General features: G+C 42.8%; 1 protein-coding gene across 2 annotated transcripts in view; it reads right to left on the reverse strand.

Annotated features, from left to right (window-relative positions):
- The window catches only part of DENND3 (DENN domain containing 3), a 38,711-nt gene extending 15,736 nt beyond the window's left edge, over positions 1–22,975 (reverse strand). The window contains exons 1-10 of one of the 2 annotated variants that reach the window (XM_057429713.1): positions 22,843–22,975; positions 15,979–16,252; positions 15,138–15,253; positions 14,503–14,642; positions 12,144–12,255; positions 10,009–10,128; positions 8,379–8,597; positions 6,691–6,812; positions 5,478–5,633; positions 2,272–2,368 (exon numbers count right to left, since the gene is read on the reverse strand). In XM_057429713.1, the coding sequence (XP_057285696.1) occupies positions 2,272–2,368; positions 5,478–5,633; positions 6,691–6,812; positions 8,379–8,597; positions 10,009–10,128; positions 12,144–12,255; positions 14,503–14,642; positions 15,138–15,253; positions 15,979–16,252; positions 22,843–22,926 (1,440 nt within the window). In that variant the 5' untranslated portion in view covers positions 22,927–22,975. Of the gene's footprint in view, positions 1–2,271; positions 2,369–5,477; positions 5,634–6,690; positions 6,813–8,378; positions 8,598–10,008; positions 10,129–12,143; positions 12,256–14,502; positions 14,654–15,137; positions 15,254–15,978; positions 16,253–22,842 lie in introns of those variants that run through there. The other variant, XM_057429714.1, reaches the window with a different exon arrangement.
- Between the last annotated feature and the right edge of the window lie 243 nt (positions 22,976–23,218).

The following is a 23,218-nucleotide window of genomic DNA, read 5'->3' on the forward strand; positions in this document are numbered from 1 at the left end:
GCTGACAACCTGCAGGAGCTGAGTTTTTCCCAATGGTCTTTGGAGTTCTCCTAACATAGTTCTAGATACCACTAGTAACTATCCCATACTGTGTTCTCTTTAAAGATTTCCTCGAAAGCAAACCTGCCACTATGTTACTTAGTATTTCAGCGAATCAACTGCTCAAAGTGCTTCTTAAATGTTCACATCTCAATTTTAAATGAACTTCAAATTTCAATTCATAAAATTGCCTATTTCATTTACAGCATTAGAAACTACTACCAAAAAGAGTTTCATTATTTCCAGCCATTTGAAATCAGAACGTTTCCCATTAATTTCTTCCCTGATGACATATTAATAGGTTCTTCTTAGTTCTTCCTGTTTGCTTTCCAGAATGTTTGCTTGTGTTGGAAGCTTTATCCAACAAACGCTGTTTCCTATAAGATTCACCAGCTTATCTTTGACTTGCCAGATATTCTGTCAATTTTGGCAGCTACTGCTTCAGTAACATGAGATGCTTCTCTGTTTCCTTCACACGCTGACATCTCCTTTGAACAGATGTTCAGAAATGTTTCTTATCATATGTTTGAGGTTGGGAATAAACCAGGAAACAACAAAGGTGTTATCAACCACAGCCTGTTGGTGTTAATGAACAGCTCTGCTTGGCAGGTGTAAAACAGTTACTCCTGAGAGCCAGCTGCCAAACTCTAGTGGCAGATGAAACCTCTGCATCTTTCAGATGCAGCCATGGAATGTAATTAAAAGCAAATGTGAAATGGAAGATGCAGTACTCACATTCTTTGTTAAACCTTTGCTTTGCCCCACAGGTTTGTCAAACAAGCCATAGTGTCTCCAAAAAAGAAGTGAAGACACACTCAATAACACTTTACTTTTGAGAAGCTTAAATAACAGCATATGGCTTACAGTTGGTTAGACTAAGAAGCTACTTAATGAACTATCTGTTAAAAACTATTATGTAAATTACATCAAAGGGTGCAAGAAGCTGAGAAAGATGTCCTGAACCCCTTCAGAAACCAGGTATTGACCAGACACCCTCAGTTCAGGGTTACAGTCTTCCAAACAATCATTTTTCTTCATTTAAGTGAGCTTTTTATTTGGCTAATAATAATGACACTTAAAAAAAAAAATCACATGCTGAAAGCAGACATTGAGAACTCCATGTGCTGTTGCTCAGGCTGCAGATAAAGCAGGTACTTCACAGAATCCAGAATGGTTTGGGTTGGAAGAATCCTTAAAGAACAAGTTCCAGTCCTAACCTGATCCCTGGCTGTTCAAGACAATTTCTCTGTATTCCTCCCAGGCTGCCTGTCCTTGCTGCCACTCTCTGTATGCTTCCCTTCTGTGCTGGGTTTGTCCAGGAGCTCCTTGTTCATCCACACAGGCCTCCTGGTGTTCTTGCCTGATTTCATCTTTGCCAGGATGCATCAGTCCTGAGCTTGGAGGAGGCGATCCCTGAATCTTAACCAGCTTTCTTGGGCTCCTCTTCCCTCCAGGGCTTTATCCCATGGTACTCAACCAAGCAGATCCCTGAAGAGGCCAAAGACTGCTTTCCCAAAGTCCAGGGCAATGAGCTTGCTGTGCCACTTCCTCACTGATCTGAGTATCTCAAACTCCACCATTTCATGGTCACTGCAGCCAATGCTGCCCTTGAGCTTCACATTCCCCACCAGTCCCTCCCTGTTGGTGATATCAAGGTCCAGCACCTCCCCTCACTGGCTCCTCTATCACTTGGAAAAGGAAGTTACCATCAACACGTGGCAAGTACCTCATGCATTACTTATACCCTGCTGTGTTGCCCCTCCAACAGATCAGGGTGGTAAAGTACCCCCATGAAGACCAGGGCTTGTGAACATAGATCTTTCTTGTCAGGTGGCCTGTACCAGACCCCTTCAATTTGAGTTCCCTTCTACTGTGCTCACAGGCTTGAGAAAACTCATGTCTATGTATGGGCTTTGGTCCAAACAATTAGAACAAGTGCCTGTGCTTCAATTTAGATGTAGCTTAACTGACCATCTACCATAGGTTAATCTCACCCCTGAGGAACTACATGTAATTTGCTCTGCAATTACAGAGTACCTTGCTCTCTAAAATGCTGGCTACTATTTTATCTGTTTATAGTAAATAAAAGAAGTTTTGGAAAGCATTCTGTGAAAGTTGGTGGTTCAACACCACCACACATGCCAAACTGTGACCATTCTATTGTTATTTGGCATTAATTCTAAAATACAGCTTAACCACGGAGATACACAATATATTTAACATTACATTTACCTTTCTGTAAAATGGCTGGTCTCCAATTGCCCTTGTTTTCAGGAATTCTTCACTGTTGAACACTCTGTGTTCATAATTTAGATGGTCTTTGACCTCCCTGGAGACAAAAAATGATGAATAGATGATAAATATGCTTGGAGATTTGTAAGCAAGTCACACTTTCGCTGTGGCAGCAGCCCACTGGTACTACTAGAAATACTCTGCAGCGTCACAAGGCAAAACAGAAACATGCTGCAGTATCAGAACACAAACTCAGTTGTAATGAACAAGAGTGAGCTCTTGAATTATAGAAGAATGCAAACCCTTCTAAGAAGGCTCTCTGCTGGCACTGCCATTTCAAACCAGCATATTCACTTAGAGGCTGTGGGATCAATTTTAGCAAACCATGGAGGAGAATTCATATATTCAAGTCATGATTTAAGCTCCAATCCTAGAATTACATTTACATGCATTCCTGAATCACGTACAAGCCATCTGGAGCACTAAAAAGACAAGTGTATCTACCCACATAGGCAATTTCAAAGATGTGACCTGACCTCACACTGTCCCGTTGTGTTGCATCTGTAAAATGCATGTGAAATATTATAGATTACATCATTTTTTGCTGTTCTCCCACACTCTGCTCATAAACCAGCAAGAACTGGGAATTGTGTTAAACTGAAGAGACAGAACTATTGAAATAAAAGAGAACATGAGATAAAGAAATGATGCATATTTTAGTATCTGCATGGTCACAGCAGGCAGCAGAGGCCCTGTGATATCAGCCACCAATAGTAACTTCTGTGCCTTAAAAGTGAGCTGGAAAACGTTGTTTCAGGGGCAGAAAGTGGGATTTCTTCAGAAAAAAACCTCTTCTCTGAAGTCTGTGAGTAAGAAATGAGAAGTTACTTAAGCTGGATATGTGCAAGTGGCTAAAATCAGAGCTCTTTTAGTATTACAGCTTGTACCATGTATTATAGACATTACTATGAAGATACATGAATGAACAATGTAAGTTGGTGAGCTAAAGTTTGGATGTAAACATAAAAGGGGAATCCCATGCCCATGCAGACAACTGACAGCTCTATACATTGCTTGACTTTCATAATTAGTGATAAAAGAGCATTAACAGTTTATCAAGCTGTATGGGGTCAGAAAAAAATATAGTAAAATACATAGTTCTGTATAATTCTACATAATTTAGCAGTGTTTGCTTTAAATATGGAACCTCCATGCACACACAAATACTACAGTGTTCACTGAAGACAGTAACAACTGGCAGCACAACTGCATGAAAGCTTTACTTTCCTTCACTCCTGGACGTTGGTAGATTGAGCATTAGAAGACAGAAGAACAAGGCTGAAAAGAAGAACAAAGAAAGACAGTTTGAAGGAAAGGAGAAAGCACGAGAAGAATCAATCCCTTTGCAAAACATGCTGTCTCTCAGAGAGCAAAGCATCTGTTCATTTTTTGTAGTTAAGAGTTTAGTGCATTAGAGTTCAAGCTGTTAGCAGCAAAATGCATTTATCCTCATCTTTATCTGAAACATACTGCTGCCAGACACTCAAATCCACCAAACCCACAGTGGTAGCACACCAGGTTATAAATGCATTTCCATTTCCATACTGTACCAGCTGTAAGGTCTGTTCTGTCCCCCACACCCAGCAGCTATGGTCCTACTGGAGAGTCCAGCCACTTCTATGAACATTCCCTAAGCTGATCCAACAAATCCAAGCAGGTGAACAGAGATCTGGTATTTGGACTATATGAATTAACCCAGCACCTACTGACAGAAAGCATCAGGGAGCATTCATAGAATGAGTTGGAAGAGACGTTAAAGCTCATTCAGTTTCAACCCTCTGCCACGGGCAGGAACACCTTCTACTAGAGCAGGTTGCTCCAGGCCCTGTCCAGCCTGGCCTTGAACACTGCCAGGGATGGGGCAGCCACAGCCTCTCTGGGCACCCTGTGCCAGCACCTCAGCACCCTCACAGGGAAGAGCTTCTGCCTAAGACCTCATCTCAGTCTCCCCTCTGGCAGGTTAAAGCCATTCCCCTTGGCCTGTCCCTGCAGGCCCTTGTCTAAAGCCCCTCTCCAGGTCTCTTGTAGCCCCTTTAGGCACTGGAGCTGCTCTAAGGTCTCCCCTTAAGGAGCCTTCTCTTGTCCAGGCTGAATCAGCCCAGCTCTCTCAGCTTAGATACAGAGCAGAGCTGCTCCAGCCCTCACAGCATCTTTAGTAGCTGATCTAAAGGAGAACAGCATTTCCAGCAAGAGGCAGCAAGAAATAGCTGGGCAGACCTCTGTCCATATAACCACATTCTTTAAGTGCCCCATAGGCAGTTTAATTTTCATGGTTGTGTCAGTATCTATGTGAAAAAAAGAAGAACCTGCAAATCAGCCATTCATTTTCTGCACTTGTTTTCTACAAATCACTGAACACATTTATATTTTCTCTCCGAATACAAGCAAATAATAGCAGGAATTACAACAGACTGATAAGATAAACCAGCTGGAGAGATCAACACATTACTTTAGACTAAGAACAAGGAAAATTAGCATGACTGGATCTTTTTCTAGAGCAAAAACCAAAACCAACTTTACATCATTGTTAGAATGTCAGTCCCAATCAAACCCAATGCCTAGCATTTCTTGTACCAACACTGTTCTTGATCTGAAACAGCTCCTCTAATTCTCATGTGGTTGCACTCTCCCGATATCTTATCCTTTATTCAGTTAGCCAAAACACACCCAGGGGTTCTGAACCTCCCATCCTGCTTTCAGCTCTTCCACCCTGTCCTGGTTTGAATTCATCTTCACCTAACAACAGTGACCAAGATTATGTCCAGTTGCAAACTGATATCCCTGCTGGGCCTTAAGCTTTTCCTAATTACAAAATACAAGGACTTCACTTCTTTTCCTGGAATCGTCATACAAAAGACATACAAGTTCAATCAGAGCAGTTTTAACTAAGATATCCTAGCAATATATATGTACCCAGATAACGAATTAGTGATATTAAAGTAGGCTACAAGACCTCCTTCACAAATTCCCTCACAAAACTTAAGAGATTCAAGAAATATCTCTAAAGTAAGACAAAATAAGAGTAGCAGCTTCCAGTATCTGAAGGGGGCCTACAAAGATGCTGGAAAGGGACCTTTCCAACCAAAACCATTCCATGATTCTAAGTACCATATGCTCTTATAATTAAAAATACTACATCCACTCACCTGAAGATGTTAACAATTAATTGTAAAGCTGTTTGCTGAACCTCTGCGTTCAGTTTCTGTTGCCAAGCCCTTCTACGCATTTGGAGCTCACCAAGATCTGTGCTGGCTCGGAGGTGGCAGAGCTCTAGATCATAATGCAGCTGGAGACTCCCCACTCTGCACAGAGAGAAAAGCTATTAAGTTACATCCTAACATCATTTATCATACCTTTTAAAGAAAAAAAGGTCATTTAGGCCTCACACATACTGCAGCTAAAGATAGTGCCAGATTGATTTGCAAGTGTTGACAAGCTAGTAAGATTCCTGGAAGTCCCACAGGCACATGTAAATCACAGTGCACTCAGTCTCCTTGCAAAGAACAGTAAAGTTCCTCAGTATAAGGACATAAGGACATGGAGCTCCTTCAGCAAGTCCAGAAGAGGCCACGAGGATGATCAGAGGACTGGAGCACCTCCCACATGAAGACAGGCTGAGAAAGTTGGGGCTGTTCAGCCTGCAGAAGAGAAGCTGCGTAGAGACCTCAGAGCAGCTTCCAGTGTCTTAAGGGGACTACAAGGATGCTGGAGAGGGACTCCTCATCAGGGACTGTAGTGACAGGACAAGGGGTAATGGGTTTAATCTTTAACAGGGGAAGTTCAGGTAAGATACAAGGAAGAAGTTCTTTCCTTTGAGGGTGGTGAGGCACTGGCACAGGCTGCCTGGAGAAGTGGCGAATGCTCCACCCCTGTCAGCATTCAAGGCCAGGTTGGACAGAGCCTTGGGTGACAGAGCCTTGGTTTAGTGTGAGGTGTCCCTGCCCATGGCAGGGGGGTTGGAACTGGATGATCTTAAGGTCCTTTCCAACCCAAAACATTCTATGATTCTATGAAAAGATATGGATTTTTTGCATTAAGCTCCTCATTTTGAAGCCTGCTTGGTAAAGCAGGCAGGGGTTAGAGAGATTCCAATCTATCTGCATCTGACTGATTCTATGATTCAGACAATCTGTAACAGTACTAAAAAAGAAACAAGTATTCCAGGCATTGCAAAATAATGAGGTTCTGATTACGACTGCTTAAAGTTACCGGTATATTAACTGATTCTTTTAATTAGCCCTTATCAAATGCAGTGAGTTTTTTATGTATGAAATAACATACTAATAAACAATAAAAAACAAACAGGGTGTCAAGCATGATTTATACACTAAGACAAACACAACTTCAACATCTTTTCACCTCTTTATGAAAGTTTCCGCTGCTTGTGCTGGAACATCTGGAATTTCAGGTTCCTCTTCAGCCATTTTGGAATGTGTAATATCTCCATTATCTATATTAATTAGAACTAAATCTTCAATTTCCTTTCAACAAAAGAAAATAGAATGACTGTAAATATATTTTAACAACACTTAGTTCTCCTTTATGTACTCTTCTATTAATTATTAATTTATTATTTTAGCTAGCAGGTAAATCACAAAAGGATTTTCCCTCAGCTAGAAGATTCTACAGATAAATAACAACTGCATTTAAGAAAAGATATGTCATCAAATTAATGGATTTTAATCTAAGTACATAACCATTTAGGAATCTTACATGCTCTTCATGTAGTATTAAATTAATACTGGCTCTCTAAGCCCATCCTTAAAAAGCTCTACCTTGTAAGGATATGTATAAGACCAAATACACGTACACAAAGAAGCTCCTGGAAAGCTTGTTCCATTCAGCATTTCCTCCTGTACATGCCCCATGCGATGACAAGGAGAGGGATGGTTTACGTAGTAGCCTCAACCACAGAAAGTTACACAGAGGTAAAGCTCACACAGATCTCTCAGGCTGCAGCTTTAATAAGCTGAAGAATCAGACTGCAGAAGGCTATATATGGTGTTGTTCAGTGTGAAGAATCACACAATCATTGAATCAGCTGCCTTGAAAAAGACCTTTAAGGTCAAGTCCAACTGTTACTCCAGGACTGCCAAGACCACTACTAAACCACATCACTAAAGAAGATGCAGGAGGGTTGGAACTAGATGACCTTTAAGGTCCCTTCTAACTCAAACCATTCTGTGATGCTGTGATAGAAGCAAACAAAATCTTCAAAATAATGCCAAAGTATGTTCTCTAATTTCATATATTCATTTCTTACAGTGATATCTTACTGCTAATTAAAATAAATAGCTATCTGCTTCATTTTAACTTAATTCTTTGTTGATCTTGGACCAGTTTCCCTTTGGCTTAGAATCAGATGGCTTCATCTACTATAAATGTGCACAGATTTTCTGCCTTCAATTTGGAACACACGCAGGAACCCTATGGGACACCCGCAAAAAAGCAGATTCCTATCAGCCCTCCACTATGAAGCTGAGTTTTTCTTAAGTCTGTTGGGGTAACCAAGATTTATGTTACCCACTGAAAGAGGCTTAAGCAAGATTCTGATAAGGGAAGACCAAAAACCCCCCAGAAAAACTATATTTTATTACATTTATCTTATATTAATCTTATTTTATTACATATTTAATGCCACTGTAGGGAACAGCAGCAGCATCAGAGTATTTTCAAGTGCATGCTCAATTCTTAAACCAAATGCCTGGAAAAGGCACCTAATTCATCCCATGCAATTCAGAGCCAAAAAGAACCTCTCCAATCTTATATGAATCTATTTATACTGTACAAACTACTTGTAATAAGGATTTTTCCCCAACTGAAACCTGAACTCACAAAAATCATGTTATCCTGCAAAGAAAAGAAAAGGAAGGGATACAACAATAAGCTTCTTCCAGTAAGTCGACAGTCACATCAGTGTGGTTCCACTACTTTTAATTTGTTCACTTCTCAAACACCTAAATAACAAAACCAAGTTTCGAGATGCATCTGAAAGGGACAAATGGACTCCAAGTGAAGAGCAAGAGTGGTAGTAGTCTAAAACATACCATGCTAACTTCTTCAAAATGGTCAATATGACAACCCATCAGAAAAGATGTTGGGGCCATGACAAAATCCAGCATTTGTCGAGACAGAAGAGGCACAAAAGTGTGTTGCCACTGAAGAGGGTGAAGGTACAACATGAAGCATTCAGCAACGAGTGTCAGCAGAGCCCAGTCAGAGGAGAAGAAAACTATCCTCTGTTCAGTCAAAATACAGGTCATAATCTGGAAGAAAACCAAAATGCTACATGTTTACAAAGAGTTGTATCTAGAAATACACAAATAGTTTATCTGCTTGCCTTATGAGTTCTGTTTTCCTAATAGTTATATACATATATAAAATATACATATTTATGAATTGAAGTAACATCCACATAAGGATTCTTACAAAACTAAGAAGACCAGAAAAAGAGAGAAAATTTAAGTGACAGTAGAAATCAATGACAGTTTTGCCACCAATGTCAACGAATCAAGGATTTAGCTGGAATTCCTGAGACCTGTTGTGGTACACCATAAAATGCTTGGAAAAAGTACCAAGATGAAGGGTATGAGCTAACTTGTGTTTGAAGGGGGCCTACAACGATGCTGGAGAGGGACAAGGGGTGATGGGTTCAAACTGAAACAGGGGAAGTTCAGGTTATATCTAAGGAAGAAGTTCTTTACTGTGGGGGTGGTGAGGCACTGGAATGGGTTGCCCAAAGAAGTGGTAAATGCTCCATCCCTGGCAGTGTTCAAGGCCAGGTTGGACAGAGCCTTGGGCAACATGGTCTAGTGTGAGGTGTCCCTGCCCATGGCAGGGGGTTGGAACTGGATGATCATAAGGTCCTTTCCAACCCAAACCATTCTATGATTCTATGATGGTGAACACAAAGACCATCCAGGTTTTAGACAAAGCCAACCCTTGATTCCAGATGGTAGCTCATCAGACTCCTTACAGGGGGACTGGTAAGCAGGGCTTTCACTGAGGAATTCAGGAAGCTCTCTGGAGGTGTCCACCCCTTTCCACTGGGAGAAAGGAACTCAATGGCATCTAAGCATCAAAGATGCCTCAAGTTAGCTGGGATGAATTCAAGCCAAAAAGACTAATGGCAAGTATGGGACATCTCATAGAGGTGCTAAGTCATAAAATTCCATGTTCAAAATGCACCAGTTGCAGAGAACTGTTTAGGATTTGAGACGGTTTTGTTCAGAACATGCACATGTGGGCAGAATCCAACAAAATAAGGCAGCACTGCCTGCACTCAGGCCTGAGGAGGTTTAAAATCATCCCTAGAAAGAGGCTTCCAACCTGCTCTTTTTAGAGGAAGTGGCACAAATAATACTGATGACTTTAAGCAATCTCATTTCACTTCACAGGAGGCTTTTGAGCAGGGAGTTGCATCAGGAAACCTACACTGTAAAACACAGTCTTCTTAAGAAATATAGGACCTATTGCTAAACCACAGGAGAAAGAAATCCAATATGCCTTAATCTAATAGGAAAATATCTTAAGAAAAAGTATGTTTTATTGTAACATATCTCTAATCTGCAGAACCTGGGTTTATCCTTTTGCAGGGTAACTAAACATCTTGATTTCTTCTAAACCACAAATTATCAGTGCTGTCAATCTCTCACACATTTAGAGTATCAGTTTTACCTGCAGCACCTGCTCTGGCCTGAAACACAGCAATGGAAGATGAAGATCCAAGTCAATAATTGGACTGTCTGGATCCTCTCGTGAAGGAATTATTATCTGAAGCGGCTTCATATTAAATACCTGTAATAAGAGATGTTTTCCGTTAACTTCTGAATGAAAACCTTCCCACAACACATTTAATTCAGGGTTTTAGTTCCAACTACAAACTATTAACATGAATTGAGAGCAAGAAGACAGATATTTGCATACTGCAGAAAACTGAAATAGGAAAAGAGGGAAACAGTAAAGGACATAGTAACTAGCTTGAAAGATTTACAAGGAGTTTGTCTACTTTCATTTTCCTTTACAATAAAACTTTACAAATACATACACACATTCTTTGAACAGAAACTTGCTTTGAGCGGTATAAGCATAATAGAAGAATGGAATTTTTATTTGTAGATCCAACTGGGAAATCCAAGGTATTGATAAAATTCAGACAGGAAATTTTAGGAATATGAACCAAATAACTGAGTGTTGATGATAAGATGAAGATAGAACAAGTCAAAACAAATGAACTCTTCCAGTGTTTCAAATACTCCAGCTCACACCTCTGGAGGCCACATCCTGCATGTGTTTTCAGCATGTAGCAGATGGTTTAACCAGTCATTCAATCTTCCAGCTATGCTATTATTTCCTCTGCTTCTAGCCCCACATCCCAGGGTTAGGAAAAGCAGCTAAGGAGAAGTCCATGGCTGGAGCACTCTGCCCTAGAAGCCATCTCACTAGCCAAGGGAGAGAGTGCTCTGAAATCATTAACTCAGCCACCATCCAGCTCAACCTGGGAAGGGTTATAAGGAAGAAAATGCAGCTCACACATCTCAGTTTCTGCACTGAATAGAAATGAATATGGGAGCTTCTCCTCTCAGCAAGGTCTTCATCAGGCAGCAGCCAATTCAGAACATTTAATCCTCTCACACAGTGTTCTGCTTCCCCAGAGTCATTCAGACACAAGAAAAGGACAAATTCAGAGCTGTACATGTTGTTCCAGCAACCGACTTCCATGGCCTTTTTTCTCACACAGGGACTGCACTACTGCTCAGTCACACAGCAGCATGTCCACCCATTACACAGGCAGGATGACAGTCATGTGCATACACTTGTCATCTTAATATCAGACACAAGGTAGGGAACTAACACATCTTGGTTGAGGGACAGTTACATGATTTACTGAGGTTTATGAATGTGTATTCATTGAGATGGCTATGCCATAGTGTTCAGGTAAAAGGCAGCTTCCATTCTCATAGGATGGACTGAGGTGGGGTCAGTCCCCTCTCCCAAGTAACAAGTGACAGGACAAGAGGAAACTGCCTCAAGCTGCACCAGGGGAGGTTTAGATTGGATATTGAGAACAATTTCTTCACTAGAAGGGTGCTCAGGCATTGGAACAGGCTGCCCAGGGCAGTGATGGAATCACCAGCCCTGGAGGCATTTCAAAGATGTGTAGATGTGGCACTTAAGGACATGGTTTAGTGGTGGACTTGGTAGTGCCAGGTTAACAGCTGGACTTGATGATCTTAAAGGTCTTTTCCAACCTAAACAATTCTGTGATTCTTTAGCTACAGGCTGGAGCTTGCAACCACTTGTAGAGATTAGGTGGGCTGCTCCTCTAGGAGCCAAATGAAGGATTATGCTGTCCCCAGACCTACCCAGGCATCATCTCAGGCAGTTAATAGTAGCATGAGCCAAATCCTTCCCAAAAGAGTATTAAAAATTAAACAGCATGACCAACTGGTATACGAACCAAACATGGACCAAAGTCCCTCTCCAGCTTTCTTGTGGGCCCCTTTAGGCACTGGAATTTGCTTTAAGGTCTCCCAGGAGCCTTCTCTTCTCCAGGCCAAACAAACCCAGCTCTCTTATCCAGTCTCCAGATCAGAGGTGCTACAGCCTGCACCGTGATCATACTGGTATTTTATGTACTAATAATGCATAGACTTCCTTTCTAAGCCCAGGTAATGCCATCAGCTTTATATCAGCAAGTACACTCCCTGACATGAGAGTGAAGAATGTCCATTGATTTACAGAAAACAACATCTTAGAGCTTTGTAAGGCATAATGTTAAAGTAATCATGAAATTCAGCATCAGTAGTTACCAAGTGGAGCGGTCCTGGTGGTGGGCTGGGGATTAAAAACAACTTTGCTGCAAATTCTTTCATGTGCTCCTCAACATCTAAATCCTTGAGAGGTCGCAGCTGCACGAGCAAGCTGAAATTAAATGACAGAAAATGACTTACAAATAGCAACATGCAAACAGAAAAAAGCCTTTTTGCTGATAACCTGGAGCTAAAAATAAGAATTCTTAGGAGCAATGAAGCTATTATTCCACCTCATTAATTTCTAATTTATTAGCTACTTCAGCAGCCCCATTTCATTTTAATGATGCTGCTGAGTCAGAAGCAGCTTGGGTATGGATTTTTACTTCCATGCATAGAATATTGCTGCATCACAGATATCAGTGGTTTTATTTCAGTTTGCAGTTTTACAGGTTTCCTGCAGAACAACACTTGCTCTTCAGGAAGAAAGTGGCCTAGAAAGCAACTGAATTGGTCAAGAGATCTGTTAGAATCCAGAACATATCTTGTGTATGGTGTTTCGATTCCATAATAAAAGTATTCTGACACATACTACTAAGCTTTTATTTGGGTTAATGAGACATTTAAAGTTCACTAAACTCACATCTGGGAACTGCCCTGGGCTGTTGGACATATCCCCTAAAAGCCCATCATTTATTCAGGGTGCAAAAGAGGCAGAGGGAGGGGAATTTAAGCATTATCAATGAAAACCAGACAGTAGAGCCATCAGTTTCAACAAATGCTGTCATACTTGGTAATGCCTTAGATGTGGCCTAAGAACACAGGCAGATCTGCTTTTTCTGCCTCTTTTTTGAGACAAAGAGCACAAACTAACACATCAAGTAAATGTTATAACAAGAACAAGCTAACCTCAGTGCTGCAAAAGCAGCAGATGTACAGAAAGGATGATAAGAGCTCCCTAATCAAACACTGTGTCCATTAATGCAAGGTAATAGCAGCTGGCAGCAAATGTCTACTGAAATGAATGAAGTTATCTCTGAAACATTAAAGTGGAGAGCTAAGGAGTTTGTGATCCTTCCATTATCTCTATTAACTGTCCACACACAGATGTTTCAGAAGGCAAAAACATCTAAGAATAGGTCCTTTGTAGAGCCTCAGTGCTGGGAGCTATTTGCACACTTCCTCCTTTTCTCAAGGCAGCTGAAAGGACTAATGCACAGGTTGGAAAATTTACTGTTTGAATGGAGCCTATTCATCCATTCAAGACAGGAGTTCATCCAGGAGGAGATTACTGCCAGGAGTATTTCACTTTTCATGTAGTGTCAACAGATTGAGGTAAAACTACCTGGGGAACATGCCAAAACCTCTCAATTTAAAACTGAACCTTCTCACATAACACAGAAAAAGCCAATAGTCACAGTGTGGTAAAACTGCTTGTTTTGAAGAGAGGCAAACACACTCCACCCAAACTGTTCCAGGTTTTGGAAGCACTGTATGCCAGTAATATGCGAATTAGTTATACAATGAATCACATGGACTATAAAGATCTTCATTACTACGATACTCTTGAGGAGGACTGGCTGGAAAGCTGCTGAGCAGAAAAGGACCTGTGGGTGCTGGTCAACAACAACTGAACATGTGCAGCCTGTACCCAGGCAGCCAAGAAGGCCAACAGCATCTTGACCTGTATCAGCACCAGTGTGGCAGTGATTGCCCCCTGTACCAGGCACTGGTGAGGCCACACCTTGAATCCTGTGTTCAGTTCTAGGCCCCTCACTACAAGAGGGACAGGAGCAGGCCCACAGAAGGGCAATGGAGCTGGTGCAGGCCTGGAGCACAAGTGTGATGGGGAATGGCTGAGGGACCTGGGGGGGTTCAGTGTGGAGAAGAGAAGGCTCAGGATGGATCTTATCACTCTCTACAACTGCCTGATAGGAGGTCGTAGTGAGGTGGGGTCGGTCTCCTCTCCCAAGTAACAAGTGACAGAACAAGAGGAAAAAGCCTCAAGCTGCACCAGGGGAGGTTTAGACTGGATATTAGGGAACACTTCTTCCCCAAAAGGGCTGTCAGGCATTGGAACAGGATGCCCAGAACAACAAACTCAGAGTTAACCCTCTCCCAAAAACACACCCAAAATCTTCAGAAATCTGTGCCCTGAAAGTCAGTATTTTCTAGACTTGCCAAAAACCTCAAAGAAAATGAAGACATCTTACCTAATTTACTTGATATTTAGACCTTGTGCTTGCCGTCTGGGCAACATTCACATTCCATTTCTTCTTTTCCTCTCCCACACATCTCCCGCTATCATAAGTTAAAACTAAGGCCTGTTTTAGCATTAGGCAGCTATCCTGGCCACGTCATGCAAATTCATGCATTAAAACCTGTTTCTAGGAGAAACACACAGCGTAGCAAATCTTACCAAGAGAGACAATCCTTGAGGGCATTAAAATATGGGTATCTGGATATAACACAAACAGCAAATGGTACAAAACAGACAGGCATCTTCCCAGGCTGTGCAGATTCCCAATGGGCCTGTCCATTTGAGGAGATGCAGCCATCCTGCAAGGAAACTACAGATTAATGTGGTTATGCTGAGCATGAATTTATGGCTGATATTTTCTTGAGAATTCTAGAGATATGATACCCAATTTCCTCTAAATCTCAAGGGGATTTGGATGTCCATCTCTCTTAAGCTCTTTAGAAGAATGTCAGCCAAAAAGACTTAGACATATTTATTCAAAGGAATTTCATCACAAAAGATATTCAGGAAGAACACAGGGTACAATCTTCACCCAAAAAAGAAGTCCAAGGGACAAAGCCTGCTCCCGAATATTCAAAACTCCACATTGAAATCCATAATAGTTTTTCCTAATGCAATGCTCTTCCAATTGCACAATGGCAATATAAAGTATGACTTGTTCCGTGTTCCTACTAACATAAAACCATCTCTGTTAACTAATTTCCTAAATGAAACCTGACATCATTCTCAAAGGGGTTTGTTTTATTTTATATCTTTTAATACGTCTTAATAAAAGCATGAGTGAAATAACATACTTGCAGAGGCTGGTAGTACTGTGCAACAACACCATATGTTCTGTTACCACAGACATCTGTGAACACCAGGAAATGAATGTGGTCCTCTTTTGATTCAGAAGTTATATAAAGTCCTCCTGCAATGAAGGCAGAAACTTTTTAACTACATATTTAACTTCAGCTGCTTGAAAAGTGATTCATGACAAATACAGCACATTTGCACTTCAAGAGAAAAGTCTCATTTTGAGGGGTTAAAATGCACACATACACTCCATTTGATCTAAGGGTTGTTACAAAGGCTGTAAGCTGTACATTACTGAAGAAGCAAAAGTATGATACAATTATCCTGCATTTTAAGTGGCAAAATACAACAGATAGGTTGTGCTCATTTTAGTTTTCTTTCAAGGTATGGACAAGGTCTGCAGTAGTGACATGTGTAACAAAGTTTCTGCATTAAACCTGAAGGAAACAGTCACTACTTCAGGTATCTCTTAATACCAAATGAAAAGTGAAGGAGCACTCAGTCATTTTTGGTGGTAAAATGGATTTTAAAAGCATGTGCATGTGCACACTTCACTTAAACCAAGATTGAGCAATAAGGGCCAAAGTGACTTTCACCTTCCCTCTCTTGCAGGTGTTGCAGCTACTATTGCTAATGGCTCTGTTTCACATGGCATAGGCAGAGTAAAGGGGCCTCTAGTCAGCTGACAGCTGCTTTCACCACTGACCTGCTCACAGACACAGTTTTTATATGGTGAAATACAAAGAGAGAGATCATTAAAAGCAATAAAATTGGTTGCACTGTGGGGCAACAACTACATCTTGAACCAGTTCTTGTTAAGAAGCATGAACCCTGCCCTACCTGGGAAGCACAGCTGAGGCAAACCAAGAAGATCAATGTCCTTTGGAACTGTAATATCCTCAGTGTCAGGTGCTTTCTGCTCCACATTGAGGCTCTTGACATTTTCAACCTTCGGTCTTTCTTTCTTCTTTCGGAAAGACCGACGTTTACTTTTATTCAAGTTATTACCAGCATTCATCACCGGGGTGTCATCTCTGCTGATAAATGGAGGCACAAATACAGAAAGCACTTCAGGATCAAGGGGAGGAAGACTTTTGGGTTTCCTCTGAGTACCCTATTGAAGAAAAAAACAAAACACAAATTAGAAACAATCACTAAGTTGACACTCATCCTGATAGGCTTTTTTTAAACTGCTTTTACCCTGTTTTCTCTCAACCTCTAAAATTCTGGGGTTTAGAAGATGTTTTTTCTTCTTCCTAATTATTTTTTTCCTTGTAATTTCTTGCTTTAGCTATAGAATCATAGAATAGTTTGGGTTGGAAAGAACCTTAAGATCATCCAGTTCCAACACCTTGCCATGGGCATGGACGCCTCACACTAAACCATATCACACAAGGCTCAGTCCAACCTGGCCTTGAACACTGCCAGGGATGGACTATTCACCACTTCTCTGGGCAGCCTGTGCCAGCACCTCAGCACCCTCACAGCAAAGAACTTCTCCCTTAGATCTAACCTGAACTTCCCCTGTTTAAGTTTAAACCCATCACCCCTTGTCCTGTCGCTACAGTCCCTGATGAAGAGTCCCTCTCCAACATCCTTGCAGGCCCCTTCAGATACTGGAAGCTGATCTGAGGTCTCCACACAGGTTCTCTTTCTCCAGGCTGAACAGCCCCAGTGTTCTCAGCCTGTCTTCACACAGGAGGTGCTCCAGACCCTGATCATCCTCGTGGGCACCTCTGGACTTGCTCCAACAGCTCCATGTTCTTCTTAAATTGGGAATTATGCCTTTGGAGTTAAGGAAACTAACAAACATGAAATGCGGTATTTCCTCCTTTGAAGACTTAGGATATATACTTAAGCTCTACTTAAAATCAACACTGGTAGTAAGAGAAACCAGGCAAAAAATAAATGAAAACAAAGGGGAAAAAAAGCTGCACTCCCTAGATAAATCTTTGTTCTTTAGGAAAAGCTTTTAACTTAGAATAAGCTCTACGGAAAGAAAAAGAATCAAGCCCCACCACCCAAGCTTTCACAAACCAGGTTTTAACTTTAGAAGGCAATTCAGAAAGTACAATTAAAAATTACAGCCACTGTTACAATAAACACTGCTAAAACACTGTGCAACGTGAAGCCATGATAATTCCTCCATCCACTGATGACTGAGTGGAACAGACAGCCTAAGAGCATGTAAAACTGACCACAGTTTTCAGTAGGCAGCTGTGTAAAGCACTACTGCACTGAAAGCCCCTTCATAGCAAGGCATTGCTATGAACCACCAGTGGAGGAAGTGATCAGAAGAGAAGATTTCCTTGTACTTGAGAGCACTTTTTGTATTCTTGACCACACAGTGCAGAGAAGTAGCTGCATTTTCAATTACCTCACTGCAATTTTAACTCTTCCTGCATGGTCAAAACAGCAGCACTCAAAGTTTTGTTTAGTCAACGGATATTTGGAAACAGGAAAGGCGAGTCTCACTGTGGCTGAAAAGCTGTTTCATTTTTAACTTCTTGCTAACTGATTCAAAGAGAGATGAAGCACACATGCTGCTTTTTCCTTCAGGCATAATGCATCAGTACTGCTTTTATTTAAGATATTCCCTGAGAACCAATGCTTACCATTTCCCTACTTTTTAAAGCTACAACGTATAAAAATCTGTTGCTTCACTGAGGCCAATGTTGCACCATCAGAGTTTTGGAACAGAGATTCTCAGTTTATTTGTCCTAGTAGAGGAATCTTCTTCACAGCTCAGCAACCAAATGAGAAGGAATATCTATCTTCATGACATTGAAATTTCAGCCTGGAGAAGAGAAGCTGCGCGGAGACCTTGGATCAGCTTCCAGTGTCTGAAAGGGGCCCAAAAGGATCCTGGAGAGGGACTCTTCATCAGGGACTGTAGTGACAGGCACAAGGGGTGATGGGTTTAAACTTAAACAGGGGAAGTTCAGGTTAGATATAAGGAAGAAGTTCTTTACTGTGAGGGTGCTGAGGTACTGGAACAGGCTGCCCAGAGAAGTGGCGAATGCTTCATCCCTGGCAGTGTTCAAGGTCAGGCTAGACACAACCTTGGGCGACATGGTCTAGTGTGAGGCATCCCTGTCCATAGGAGGGAGGTTGGAACTGGACGATCTCAAAGTCCTTTCCAACCCAAACCATTCCATGATTCAAAAGACTTTAAAAAGATTCATATGAATTTAAAAAACAGGTTACAAACTGGGGCATTGAGTGCCATATCCTGCCATGCTAAAAAATTTCCAGTGTCATTTTCCTTACCTGGCAGCTGATGTCCATTTCCAGTGAAGTAACTGGAAACACAGCTAAATCCAAACCTGATCACTCTCATAATAACATGCAGCTATACATTTCAGAAGGAAATGAAGAATTATGACTCAGCCCTGAGGCGGTTATGCAGGAAAAACAGAGCCCTACTCAAACAGCAGTGATCTTAACTTGGCAGCTTGGCCCTGCAGAGGTTTTCATACAGAGTTGCTTTGACAGGGCAATCCCCAAGTTCCACTGAAGGCACCTCTGTGACCCCAAGTCCTGTATGACAGCAGCAATTTAACAGCCTCAAAGGGTAACAGCTTCTGAAATGGCATGTCCTTGATGTCTGAAACTACAACAGAGGCACTAAACACCAATGCTTTTCTTCCCATAACAGCACTGCCAGTGCTGCCACTGACCCAGAGACTCCCTCGTCAGCTTTCAAGTCAGCTCATATCAATGTCTACAGCCAAAGTCATATTTTCTTACTCTTTCAGTTTAGGGGTAGTGAATAAGCAGCAACAGAACAATATTCACTTGTTTCTACTATTCTTTGACCATTTTCTACTCTCTGCTTCTACTGTTACTTCTTTGTTTTGAAATGTTTCTCCTCTGTTGCTTTTCACTATCAAATGTCCCTGCATCACACATTGCTTCTTAGAAATGCTAATGCCTTTTCTTTCCTGTAACCCTGCAAGATTCCAGAAGTCAGGAATTTTATTCTGTCCCCACTTACTGGTTATGTTCCTGTAACAATGATGCTGTACAAAACACTGATAAGAGACAGGGTTTTTACAATGATCACACTATTTCAGACACAAACAAGAAATAGCGTGTTGAAACCACAGCTCTGAGTGTGAGCTCAGCTATTCAGTGTTTCCTTGATTTCATTCTCCTCTTTCCATCACTGAAAAAGTGAATTTCATTTTGAATGGCATGAAAGAACTGGCTTCTTTAGGAAATAACTGGGGAGGGAAAAGGATGAAGCCTTAGAAAAATGATGTTGGAAGGGATCTCTGGAGGTTCTAGTGCAATCCCTTGGACAAAGCAATGATGGCTGAGGTTAGATCAGGTTGCTCTCATCCAGTCAAGTTGCAGAACCTAAGCCTTCATATAGCTTAGCTTCTTCTGGTCTTGCTCCTGTTTGTCAGCAGTTCTCTAGTATGAAGGTACCAAAACAAGGGACAGTATTCCAGATGTAACCTCAAGAGTGTTGAGGGATAACAGTAATAACCCCTTCCCTTCTCCTGTAAGCTACAGGCATAGAATAGTTTGGGTTGGAAGGGACCTTTAAGATCATCTAGTTCCAACAATGATGGTCCTGCTGAAGCAGGCCATTACATAGTCATACACACTGTTACTAATGCTCAATTTGATCACACTTCAATTCTTCCACACAACTTGACACCCAGGGGGGTATTAGAGAAGACGGTAAAAATTGGTTTGGTGGCACATGAGGTGTGGTTATTTTCTGTAAGGAGCTGCTAGAAACTTCCTCCATGTCCATTGGAGCCAATGCCAGACAGCTCCAAGATGCACCTACCACTGGCCAAGGCCAATCCCATCAGTATTGGTGGTAGCACCTCTGAGATAATGTATTTAAGAAGGGGAAAAAGTTACTGTGCAGGATCAAAAGCAGTCAGAGGCAGGAGTGAGAGGATGCAAGAGCTTTCTCTGTCTGCCCTGCAGACACCAAGGTCAGTGCAGAAGGAGGTTAGGAAGTGCTACAGGCACTGGAGCAGATTCCCCTGCAGCCTGTGGTACAGACCATGGTGAGACAGGCTGTGCCCTGCAGCCGTGGAGGACCACAGCAGAACAGATATCCACCTACAGCCCACAGAGGTCCATGGTGGACCCCATGCCAGAACAGGAGGATGTCCAAAGGTGGCTGGTGACTCCATGGGAAGCCTGCACTGGAGCAGACTCCTGGCAGGACACCTGGGTTGGAGCAATCCCAGGCACAGCTACAGGTTGGGCAGAGAAGAGATTCAGAGCAGCCCTGCGGAGAAGGACTTGGGGGTGTTGGTCCATGAGAAAATGAACATGAGCCAGCTTCAGTGTGCGCTCGCAGCCCAGAAACCAACCGTGTCCTGGGCTGCATCAAAAGGAGCGTGACCAGCAGATTGAAGGAGGTGATCCTGCCCCTCTACTCTGCTCTCGTGAAACCCCACTTGGAATCTTGTGTGCAGTTCTGGTGTCCTCAACATAAGAAGGACATGGAACTGTTGGAACAAGTCCGGAGGAGGCCACGAGGATGATCGGGGGACTGCAGCATCTCCTGTATGAAGACAGGCTGAGAAAGTTTGGGCTGTTCAGCCTGGAGAAGAGAAGGCTGCGTGGAGACCTCATAGCAGCCTTCCAGTATCTGAAGGGGGCTATAGGGATGCTGGGGAGGCACTCTTCATTAGGGACTGTAGTGATAGGACAAGGGGTAATGGGTTAAAACTTGAACAGGGGAAGTTTAGATTGGATATAAGGAAGAAGTTCTTTACTGTGAGGGTGCTGAGGCACTGGAAGGGGTTGCCCAAGGAAGTTGTGAATGCTCCATCCCTGGCAGTGTTCAAGGCCAGGTTGGACAGAGCCTTGGGTGACATGGTTTAGTGTGAAGTGCCCCGTCCATGGCAGGGGGGTTGGAACTGGATGATCTTCAGGTTCTTTCCAACCCTAACTATTCTATGATTCTTTGACCTGTGGCACCATGAAGAGGAGCCCACACTAGGGCAGGTTTTAAACCACTACTAATCTCTAGCTGAAAACAGTGGCCTGTGATTACTTCAAATTGAAATCTTAGAGTGACAACTTAGTGTCAGTAAGGGCAATTGATGCATGACAGCCCAGAAGCTTCACTTTCATGAGCCTCAGTGCAGAACTGTATCTTTTTTCCTGACAACAGGTCAGTCACAGAAGATTTTTCTTACTTTGGGAGTGGGTTAATATCATGTTCCCTCTGACTTCATTGACTTTATTGCTCTGTACTGCAATTAAGAATGCACAAACACACTTTCAAGACCAATATCTGAAGCATTATGAAAATTTTTACCCTGCTGTTTCATCTGTAAATAGCATCAGAGGTCCATTGCTGCCCTTTGAAATGTTCTTATTTTCTGTCAATAATGTCTCTTCTTTCTACATTCACTAAAATTAGACACAAGAAATATTCCACCATTTCCTCCTGTAGATAGTGCTGCAGAAGGAAAAGAAAGTGGAGTAAATCTATAACTTCCCCTAAGACAGTGATTGATACCCCTGTGGCATAACAGCTTGCAGGGACGCTACTACAGTTAGTACTGACAAGCATAGGGGCTGCTTTCCTTTCTGACACTCCATTTTATACCTTGAGCAAAGAAACAATCCCAAACCTGTAGTGGGATCAGAATATCGGAATGGCTTCTATCTTATGTAGCCAATTCCTTACTTGTTGTTCCACAGGTTATTTGGAAGCAGTGAGATCAAAATGAGCAGACTGGACTGAAAAATAATTTCCCCTTCCTTTGGGTTTACTTCTCGCACAGATGCCAAAACAACACTGATTTCAAAAGCCTGGTGGTGACATTTGTGGCATTTATTTCCCCATCGTGAACATACACATGAATGAGATCCTGGAATTCGAGCCTCTACTTAGCCGATACCACCTGAGGAGCTGACATCAGCAAAAGCCCTCTCCTGAGTGAGTAAGCAGCAGTAAGTTCAACAAAGACTTCTTTATCTAATGCTATTAGAACACACCATCAAACCCAAGTTCAAGCAAGGCAACGGACATCCCTGGGAGCAACTCGGCTTTCCAGCGCGTGCCGGCACCGCAGCTGGGGCTGCTCGTGGCTCTCTAATAAAACCCTCGGTACACATTAACACAGCAGAATCAGGAAGAGGACTTTGTAAACTCACACGTGAAGTGCCTATAAACGAATTATAAACCACATATGCAAAGCAGAAGCCAACCCATTAACTTCTCTTAACATACCTGAATTGCTCGTTGTGCCAAGAGCACTAAGCTCACCGGGACTGTCCTAAGGATACAAGTTTCCAGGCTTTATTCCCCTGCCTTCAGCTCTTATCTCCAACGGAAGACGGGAAATGGGAGATCATCCAGCATTGTTCCAGCATTTTGCTGTTCCTGCTTAGATAAAGCTACACTGCATTCTTCACTCAGCTCTGACCTTTGAAAAAGCTTTAATTCCTCAACACCACTGCCAAACTACCGCTACTTTGCTGGCGATCGCCTGTCGAAACAATCTTTCTCTAAAGTATTTCAGCTCTATCCACGGATAACACCACCAAGAAAACCCAGCAGTTTTACTAGCCTTACTGCTGGGTTGTTGTAGTCACGGAGGCCAGGACAGGGAGGAGCTGACCCGGCTCCTTGACTGAAACCGCCCCACAGCCCAGCCGCGGCCCCGGCCCCGGCTCGCCCCGCGCTCCCTCACAGCGCCGCACCCCTCTCACCTGGAGGAGCGCCCGCACCCGCTCCCTGGGCACGCCGACCAGCAGGCAGATCTCCAGCAGGCCCGAGGGCAGCACGTCCTCCATGGCACAACAGGGCCGGAGCGGGCCGGACACCGGGTGGCAGCTGCAGCTGCAGCGGCTCCTTCCCGGCGACACCCGGCCCGGCCCCGCGCCGCGCCAGCTCCCTCTCACAGGCAGACATCCGCCTACACAACAACTCATCCCGCCCTCACGGTAACTCGCACTTTGATTGGCTGTATGTCCCGTCGTTCTGAGGACTGTGGCCAATCAAAGGGCAGAAAGCGCCTGGGGGGCGGGGCGGAGGGTGTGTTGAGCTGAGGGCTGAGGTAATGCCCTCTCGGCTGCAGGCGGTGGT

The sequence above is a fragment of the Pezoporus wallicus genome, unplaced genomic scaffold (assembly GCF_028554395.1).
Source record: "Pezoporus wallicus isolate ANWC-B61680 ecotype Strahan unplaced genomic scaffold, APGP_CSIRO_Pwel_v1 contig_7545, whole genome shotgun sequence".
NCBI lineage: Eukaryota > Metazoa > Chordata > Aves > Psittaciformes > Psittacidae > Pezoporus > Pezoporus wallicus.